Source organism: Berghia stephanieae, chromosome 13 (genome assembly GCF_034508935.2).
Source record: "Berghia stephanieae isolate SIO BIC M18660-M18661 chromosome 13, UCSD_Bste_1.3, whole genome shotgun sequence".
Lineage (NCBI taxonomy): Eukaryota > Metazoa > Mollusca > Gastropoda > Nudibranchia > Aeolidiidae > Berghia > Berghia stephanieae.
The window spans coordinates 24,961,005-24,970,984 of NC_088372.1; the positions used below are offsets into that span (position 1 = coordinate 24,961,005).

The 9,980-nt window shown below is 37.2% G+C and overlaps 1 protein-coding gene across 1 annotated transcript in view; it reads left to right on the forward strand.

Moving 5' to 3' along the window:
* Positions 1 to 4,938, forward strand: part of LOC144958806 (sodium- and chloride-dependent glycine transporter 1-like) — a 39,020-nt gene extending 34,082 nt beyond the window's left edge. The window contains exon 14 of the mRNA XM_078891017.1: positions 4,127 to 4,938. Within this exon, the coding sequence (XP_078747143.1) occupies positions 4,127 to 4,306 (180 nt within the window). The 3' untranslated portion in view covers positions 4,307 to 4,938. The remainder of the gene's footprint in view (positions 1 to 4,126) is intronic.
* Positions 4,939 to 9,980: the final 5,042 nt, after the last annotated feature.

Consider the following 9,980-nt stretch of genomic DNA (forward strand, 5'->3'; position numbering starts at 1 on the left):
TTTGAAGTTAATTAAGAGGAATTTGCGCCGATGGGGACACTTTCCGTAGATCTCGTTTTTCATGTTGAGTGTGGCTTCATGAGGTTGTTTGATTATGGTATATTTTTCTTCCAGGCATAAGCTACATTGTTTTGATGTTGGTGTGTATCCTGTTGCTTTAGATAAAATTTTCCATGAAATGTTGTGGTCTATTTTGTTGTCTTTTAATTTCCAAATATGTTCGCTGAGTTTTGTGGATGTTTTTTTGTTAGTGTTTCTAAATGTTGAGGTGTGGAGGTTGTATCTTGTTTTGAAATTATTTTCTGTTAGTCCTACATATTTTTCTTGCTTGTTTGTTTTAGTTTCTGTGACTGTGGCTTGGTAAATTAAACTTGATTCTAAGCATTGTTTGTTTAGCGGGCAATGTTCTTTATTTCTGCAGTTGCATTTTCTAGTGGGTGGGTTTTGCTCTTGTCGGTGGTTTATTAATATTTTTTTGTTGTGGCTTGAAATTATTTGTTCTATGTTGCGCATACACGAGTAACTTATTTTTATGGTATTCCTGTTGATAATTTTATGTAGCTTGTGGTTTTTTGGAAAGTGTGTATCAATTAGTTTCAGGAACTGCTGTCCTATGTTTGTGCTGACGTTTATGTCGAAAGGTGGGTTGAACCAAGTTATGTGCCGTTTTCTTGTTTTATGTTCTTCACTTGTGTGTTGGGGTTTACATGAGAGGGAGGCGTCTGTGTATACAAATGGTGTATTGTATCCACTTTTTGTGAGTGCTTCTTTGTAGGGGGTGGCTGCGACGTTGAATATCTCTCTGTTTTCCGAAAGTTTGCTCACCCTCAGTGCAATGTTTTTTGGTATGTTTTCAATGACGGGACGGGGGTGGTTGCTGTTTTTATTAATGTAGCTAATGGTGTTGTTTGGTTTTCTGAACGGTTGGAATGAATTGGATTTTATGTCGAATGTGATGTCGAGGAAGTCAACTGTTTTTTTGTTTGCTTCTATCGTGATTTTTAAATTGTTGTTTTGGAATATTTTACAGATTACTGTAAAATATTCCAAAACAACAATTTAAAAATCACGATAGAAGCAAACAAAAAAACAGTTGACTTCCTCGACATCACATTCGACATAAAATCCAATTCATTCCAACCGTTCAGAAAACCAAACAACACCATTAGCTACATTAATAAAAACAGCAACCACCCCGTCCCGTCATTGAAAACATACCAAAAAACATTGCACTGAGGGTGAGCAAACTTTCGGAAAACAGAGAGATATTCAACGTCGCAGCCACCCCTACAAAGAAGCACTCACAAAAAGTGGATACAACACACCATTTGTATACACAGACGCCTCCCTCTCATGTAAACCCAACACACAAGTGAAGAACATAAAACAAGAAAACGGCACATAACTTGGTTCAACCCACCTTTCGACATAAACGTCAGCACAAACATAGGACAGCAGTTCCTGAAACTAATTGATACACACTTTCCAAAAAACCACAAGCTACATAAAATTATCACCAGGAATACCATAAAAATAAGTTACTCGTGTATGCGCAACATAGAACAAATAATTTCAAGCCACAACAAAAAAATATTAATAAACCACCGACAAGAGCAAAACCCACCCACTAGAAAATGCAACTGCAGAAATAAAGAACATTGCCCACTAAACAAACAATGCTTAGAATCAAGTTTAATTTACCAAGCCACAGTCACAGAAACTAAAACAAACAAGCAAGAAAAATATGTAGGACTAACAGAAAATAATTTCAAAACAAGATACAACCTCCACACCTCAACATTTAGAAACACTAACAAAAAAACATCCACAAAACTCAGCGAACATATTTGGAAATTAAAAGACAACAAAATAGACCACAACATTTCATGGAAAATTTTATGTAAAGCAACAGGATACACACCAACATCAAAACAATGTAGCTTATGCCTGGAAGAAAAATATACCATAATCAAACAACCTCATGAAGCCACACTCAACATGAAAAACGAGATCTACGGAAAGTGTCCCCATCGGCGCAAATTCCTCTTAATTAACTTCAAACCGGAACCACTTCAAGAAACAACAACAGTCAACAAAACAACTCAGTCCTGAAGATGGCAAATTAAGCCTGAAACATCGATGTAGACTGCCCCAAACATTGTGGTAAATATTTTAAATAATAGATAGATAGATAGATAGATAGATAGATAGATAGATAGATAGATAGATAGATAGATAGATAGATAGATAGATATTGAATCGTGTTTGATACAAATATGGTACGAAAGTGCTCGACATGTAGTAATGGAGGGAATTATTATTTTTTAAAATATTTACCACAATGTTTGAGACAGTCTACATTAATGTTTCAGGCTTAATTCGCCATCGTCAGGGCTGAGTTCTTTTGTTGACTGTTGTTGTTTGTTGAAGTGGTTCCGGTTTGCAGTTAATTAACAAGAACTTCCGGCGATGTGGACACGTACCGTACATCTCACTTTTTGTGTTGAGTGTGGCTTCAAGAGGGTGTTTGATTATAGTATATTTCTCTTCCAGGCATAAGCTACATTGTTTTGATGTTGGTGTGTATCCTGTTGCTTTAGATAAAATTTTCCATGAAATGTTGTGGTCTAGTTTGTTGTCTTTTAATTTCCAAATATGTTCGCTGAGTTTTATGGATTTTTTTTTGTTAGTGTTTCTAAATGTTGAGGTGTGGAGGTCGTATCTTGTTTTGAAATTATTTTCCGTTAGTCCTACATATTTTCTTGCTTGTTTGTTTTAGTTTCGGTGACTGTGGCTTGGTAAATTAAACTTTATTCTAAACATTGTTTGTTTAGCGGGCAATGTTCCTTATTTCTGCAGTTGCATTTTCTGGTGGGTGGGTTTTGCTCTTGTCGGTGGTTTATTAATATTTTTTTTGTTGTGGCTTGAAATTAATTGTTCTATGTTGCGCATACACGAGTAGCTTATTTTTATGGTATTCCTGTTCATAATTTTATGTAGCTTGTGGTTTTTTGGAAAGTGTGTATCAATTAACTTCAGGAACTGCTGTCCTATGTTTGTACTGACGTTTTTGTCGAAAGGTGGGTTGAACCAAGTAATGTGTCGTTTTCTTGTTTTACGTTCTTCACTTGTGCGTTGGGGTTTACATGAGAGGGAGGCGTCTGTGTATTCAAATGGTGTTTTGTATCCGCTTTTTGTGAGTGATTCTTTGTAGGGGGTGGCTGCGACGTTGAATATCTCTCTGTTTTCCGAAAGTTTGCTCACCCTCAGTGCTATGCTTTTTGGTATGTTTTCAATGACGGAACGGGGGTGGTTGCTGTTTTTATTAATGTAGCTAATGGTGTTGTTTGGTGTTCTGATCGGTTGGAATGAATTGGATTTTATGTCGAATGTGATGTCGAGGAAGTCAACTGTTTTTTTTTGTTTGCTTCTATCGTGATTTTCAAATTTGTTGATAGATAGATAGATAGATAGATAGATAGATAGATAGATAGATAGATAGATAGATAGATAGATAGATAGATAGATAGATAGATAGATAGATAGATAGATAGATAGATAGATAGATAGATAGATAGATAGATAGATAGATAGATAGATAGAGAGACAGGGAGGAAGAGAATGAGAGGGATGGAGGAAAAAGAGAGAGTTCGAGAGATGGAGAGAGATAGAGAGATAGAGAGAGAGAGAGAGAAAGAGAGAGAGAGAGAGAGAGTGGGTGAGGGAGGGAGATTCAGTGAATTTGAATATTTTCACTTTACCAAATTTCCATCCTATCCAGGCAATGTCTCCTGTGTCAATGATGTGTGTGTGTGTTTGTGTGTGTGTGAGAGATAGAGAGAGATTGAGAGAAAAAGAGAGATGGAGAGAGAGATAGAGAGAGAGAGAGAGATTCAGTGATTTTGAATATTTTCACTTGATTAAATGTCCATCCTATCCAGGCAATGGCCCCACAGGAATATTGGCGCCAGCGGAGACGTCTGGGCAATGTGTGTGTGTGTGTGTGTGTGTGTGTGTGTGCGTGAGAGTGTGTGTGTGTGTGTGAGAGAGAGAGAGAGGGTGGGGAAGGGAGAGAGATTCAGTGATTTTGAATATTTTCACTTCATTCAATGTCCATCCTATCCAGGCAATGGCCCCACAGGAATATTGGCGCCAGCGAAGACGTCTGGGCAAAAACGCCCAGGCTATGGATGCGTCCCATATGGAAAATGGCGGAAGTGCTGTAGAGATGGAGAGTAAAGACGGCGTGGACAGCTATGACAATAAGGGATATGTGTCGGAAGAAGGAGCAAAGACGAGGATTTGAAATGAGAGTACGTGTGGCTTGTTAAGGCGATGAGATTGTGGGATATTGTATAATATTATTGACACCAAAGGAATATTGTTTGGAATTACACATAATGTGTGTGTGAGAGAGAGAGAGAGAGAGAGAGAGAGAGAGAGAGAGGAGAGGGAGAGAGAGGGGGACAGAGGGAGAGCGAGGGAGAGAGAGAGGGAGAGAGAGAAGGAGATAGAGAGGGAGAGAGAGAGGGAGAGCGAGAGAGAGAGAGAGAGAAAGAGAGATTTGTGAATTTGAATATTTTCACTTCATATGTTTCTAAATGTGTTTTGTGCTGGTGAGTTACTGTTGTGTCTGTATGTCTGTGTGTGTGTTTGTCTTTTCGGTTGAGCAATTGCCATTCTGTAGTGAATCTAACCCTTATTCTTGGACAACAAACTATAAATCGAGGGTCAACGTCGACTTCATGCATTGGTGCGCTTTGAAGATGGTAATTATAATGTGTGTTGTTTTCTAACGAAATTAAGAAATTAAGGAGCCGGCACCGGTAGAAGGTAAAAATCTGAACAAACAACGGTATAAGATAAAGATCTGAACGAGTGTGTATAAAACACTTGTTCAGATCTTTATCTTACACCGGCACCTGCTCCTTAATTTCTTAATTTGATATTTTCAAAAAAATAAAATGAAGCAACTCAAATAATGTCTGTAAAACGCGTTTCCTTGTTAAGAATATAGATATCCCAACTATCGGGTGCCTCTGTGGTGTAATGGTAGCACGTCTGACCGGTAATCAGAAGGTCAGAGGTTCGATTCCCAGTCGAGGTCGACAGATTTTTTTAGATGTTTTTTTTTCTTAATCTTTCTTTCTTTCTTTGTCTGACACCTTTCTCACACACTTGTTCAGATGTTTTCTAACCACATATTAACTCACAAGTAATTCAGGAAAATGAGTGGGGCAGGCACTTATGTTGATAATCACAGAAAATGAAGTGAGTAGAAAAGTGCCAGTAAACAATAGAGAATAAAAATTTGTGTATTCTCATCCATTGCCCTCCTTAATATAGGGAATGAGATTGGCGGAAGAGTGCGTCCCTTGATTGTACGTCACCCATAGTCTGTGACGTCACCGGCGGAAAAGTTATTAGAGAGAGAACGTCATGTTGGTTGTGCGCATGCGTCTCTCATCCTCGCTTCCGGTGAAACCGGCTTGAGACACTTCAAAACCAAATTGACGTTCTCTCTGTAAGGTGACGTTCAATCAAGGGACGTTACTCTTCCGCTAATCTCATTCCCTATATCTGTTTTAGCCTGCCTCGTTTTCTTTCCTTTTTTTTCCCTCCTAGTATGCAATGAGGACCCTCCCTCGGAATTGCGTCGATTTTATTTTGGAGGCCACGCCTTTTTTATAACTTAATAATCACTCGGTGATATATTGGACTCCGGATAAGACGATGCTCAGGGAAAGAATGAAAAAAATCGACTTAACCGAAAATAAACTTAACCGGAGTGTAATCAAATGAGCAAAAATGCGTGCGAACAAATCGAGTCAATCTAGAATACGAATGGCCCTGAAAATGGCGATTGTAAATGGGTGGCCCTAAAAAGGGCGACTGTAACTGGATGGCCCTGAAAATGGCGATTGTAAATGGATGGCCCTAAAAAGGGCGATTGTAAATGGATGGCCCTGAAAATGGCGATTGTAAATGGATGGCCCTAAAAAGGGCGATTGTAAATGGATGGCCCTTAAAAGGACGATTGTAAATGGATGGCCCTAAAAAGGGCCGTTGTAATTGTATGGCATTGGAAAGAGCTGTTTCAAAAAGGATGATATCACTTCCTCCCGAAAAAATGCTGCACCTTCTGGGCTTGGGGATGAGATTCAAGGATCGTGGTGATTTGAGATAAATACAGTCGAAATTGGAAAAGGCAGCTTTGTTTTGATTCGGACAAATCTCTACCGTTTCCAATTTCCAATGTATTCAACATGTTCATTTCAGACTGTTTTAATGATATATTGTAGCATTAAATACACTGTAGTCTATCCTTAATAGAATTAGTCTGAGGTGGATATGTAACAAAAGCCGACATGTTTGATATTCACTACCATGGCCTCATTGGTCTTTTGATGTCAATTAACCAGTAGACTTTTGACCAATCAAAACATGGAATTTGTGACACACCTTCACACGTGCTCGGACAAACATACTTTGTTGATTATAAACAATAACGTGAATGAAATCGACCTCTCTCTGATCATTCCTATTGTTTTCAAACCGGCAAATGGGTGACTTATTATCACTAGATCATTTTATAAACGTTTTCTCATATATTTCTGTGTTGGTATAGATAGTTAGAAGATGACGTCACTCAGGTCTTTGTTATTGTTTTTTGCCATCCACGTTTATGAGTAATGCTCACTGAACTGTATTAACCCGACTATAAACGTTCATGGATACACACAGTTTTGTGTGTTGGTCCGTTATACTTCCGATGGCAATGTTATGAGCTTCTGAGCCAAGCACATACTATCTATAATTCATCAAGCGGTAGAACAGTGGGTGTTTTACTTAGACACATACATATAATTCATCAAGCGCATACTATCTATAGATAGTTCGAAGATGACGTCACTCAAGCATTTGTTGTTATATTTTGCCATCCGCGTTTGTGAGTTATTCTCACTGAACTGTATTAACCAGACTATAAAAGTTCATGGTTACACATAACTTTTTGTGTTCGTCCGTTATACTTCCGGATGGCAATGTTATGAGCTTCTTAGCCAAGCGCATACTATCTATAATTCATCAAGCGGTAGAACAGTGGGTGTTTTACTTAGACACATACCAGCGATATAAAACATGTGTATTATGCTATGTTTACCCATCACTGTCATCGTTTACATTATGACGACTGTATTAGAGGCGTGGTTATCTAAGTGTCTGTATTTACATAGACCCATCCTATAATTCTTACCCCATTATAATTTGGGGGGGTATGACAAGGTGACAGGTACTGCAGAAAAAAGATTGAAACCGCAAACATCCACAAAGATAGGCCTAACGTCAACCGTCACCACTACTTCTACAACAACAACAACAACAACTACTACTACTACTACTACTACTACTACTACTACTACTACTACTAATTCTACTACTACTACTACTACTACTACTACTACTACTATTACTGACTGCTACTACAACAACTACTACTACTACTACTACTACTACTACTACTACTACTACTACTACCACTACTACTGCTGCTACTACTACTACTACTACTACTACTACTTATTCTGCTGCTACTTCTTCTACTTCTAATACTACCATTACTACTACTACTACTACTACTACTACTACTACTACTACTACTACTACTACTACTACTACTACTACTACTGCTACTACTACTACTACTACACTACTACTACTACTACTACTACTACTTACTACTACTACTACTACTACCACTGCTGCTGCTGCTGCTACTACTACTACTACTACTACTACTACCACTACTACTACTACTACTACTACTACTACTACTACTACTACTACTACTAATTCTGCTGCTACTTCTTCTACTTCTAATACTACCATTACTACTACTACTACTACTACTACTACTACTACTACTACTACTACTACTACTACTACTACTAATACTATTACTACCATAGAACTTCTATCATAACTACCACTATTGTTGCTGCTCGTGCCACAACAACAACAGCTACTACTACTATTTGATGACATAAAGAATGTCTTTAAAATCGACCCTGCAAATTTGATTTTTTCTTTCATTCACGATAATAATAAGTCATCAACCACTTCCCTAAGGCATCCCTAATTGGAACCAGCTAGCACAACTCATGTTCATCTTTTCTACCCCTTCATTCTCTATTGAACTGTTTGTTCTATTTTTTTAAAGCGAGCATTTATATAGAGAAATAGCTTGAATGTCAACCTCTTGAAGACCTGAGATGCACATCCTCCCACCAAATCCAAACATCAGTAACACACTTTACAGTCACCTGGAACAACTACAAAAGACGTCTAACTTCTACGTCATGACACAAGACCGAAGGGCTAGAGCTCAGGTGGTCGCTGGTTCGGATAAGTAAGTAAGTAAGTGTAGAGAAATATCCACTAAATGTGCTCAAAGCGCTTTACTTTACAATGTGTCCCTGACCAACAGCAACACGTAACATGTAGAAGAAGACACGACGCCTGTTAGGCGAAATTACAATTTTATACACACTTGTTCAATTCTTTCTCAACGAAATGTCCCTAAATGATGGATAATGGTAATCAACATGAATGTATAAAATGTCACATATATATATATATATATATATATATATATATATATATATATATATATATATATATATATATACTAGTAAAAAGCCCGCAATTTCGCGGGGAAAGAACTATTTTCATTCGATACTGTACTCACCATCATTTAATGAGGTCAGATTGGTAAACAACGTTGTCTGTGTAATTTGGTATATCTTCGGTTGATTTTTCTGTGTGGCCCAACATGAAGTGCAAGCCACTATAGCCTCTGACCCGTGACATCAAAGGTGAAAATACAAATTTAAAGAATGCTGGGGATGTAGGAGCTTTCGGAATGTCTCCCCTTTACTTAACTTATGGAAAAACAAACACCCTAGCACCTTTAATAACACTTATGACTAACCTCTCGAGCTAACCCTAATAGTAAAAAACAACTCTCGGACTTCTTTACACTACCTTTCAATACTTAACAAATCACAATGGCGGCCGAAAATCAAAACAATGGTCAAATTAGGAAATTTTAAACTTTCACAAATCTATCAAGATTTATTCTAGAGTTTTTAAAATGCCTGACAAATATCAACGGTGAAAATACAAATTTAAAGAATACTGGGGATGTAGGAGCCTTCGGACTGTCTCCCCTTTACTTAACTTATGAAAAAACAAACACCCTAGCACCTTAATAACACTTATGACTAACCTCTCGAGCTCACCCTAATAGTAAAAAAAGAATCAAAATGGCGACTGAAATACCTTCATGTGATCAAGTGAATAATATCACTATGAATGTCACGATTTGCTGAAAAATGCCAACACACACACACACACACACACACACACATGTACACACCACACACAACATACACACTAACATACACACATACACACACACAAACATACACGCAATTAGAACAAAACTGATCACCGCTAAATCAACAACACAACGGAAGTAATAATAATACTTGATGTCATTAATAGATGACGTAAATTGACAACTTTTTACAGTGTCAAAATTAGTTGATTTTGTGAGTCAAGTGTCGTCGTTGGTACATATTTTATGATATCTGTTTGACTCAACGAACTTTCAAACTGAATTTAAATTATAAAAGGAAATCAAGTTATCTGTTTATCTATCTGTAAAAAAATACATTTCTAATTTTCAAATCTTTCAGTAGAGTTGTGCGCCGTATCAATTTTTTTATTTACTCAAATAAGCACAATGTTCTCCACAATGCTATATTTTTTAAAGAAAGGATATATATATATTATATATATATATATATTATATATATATATATATATATTATAATATATATATACTTACTTTCTTACTTACTTACTTGCACCTCCAACGTTGAAGTATACTATAATGGAATAGATCAAAGCTACACAGT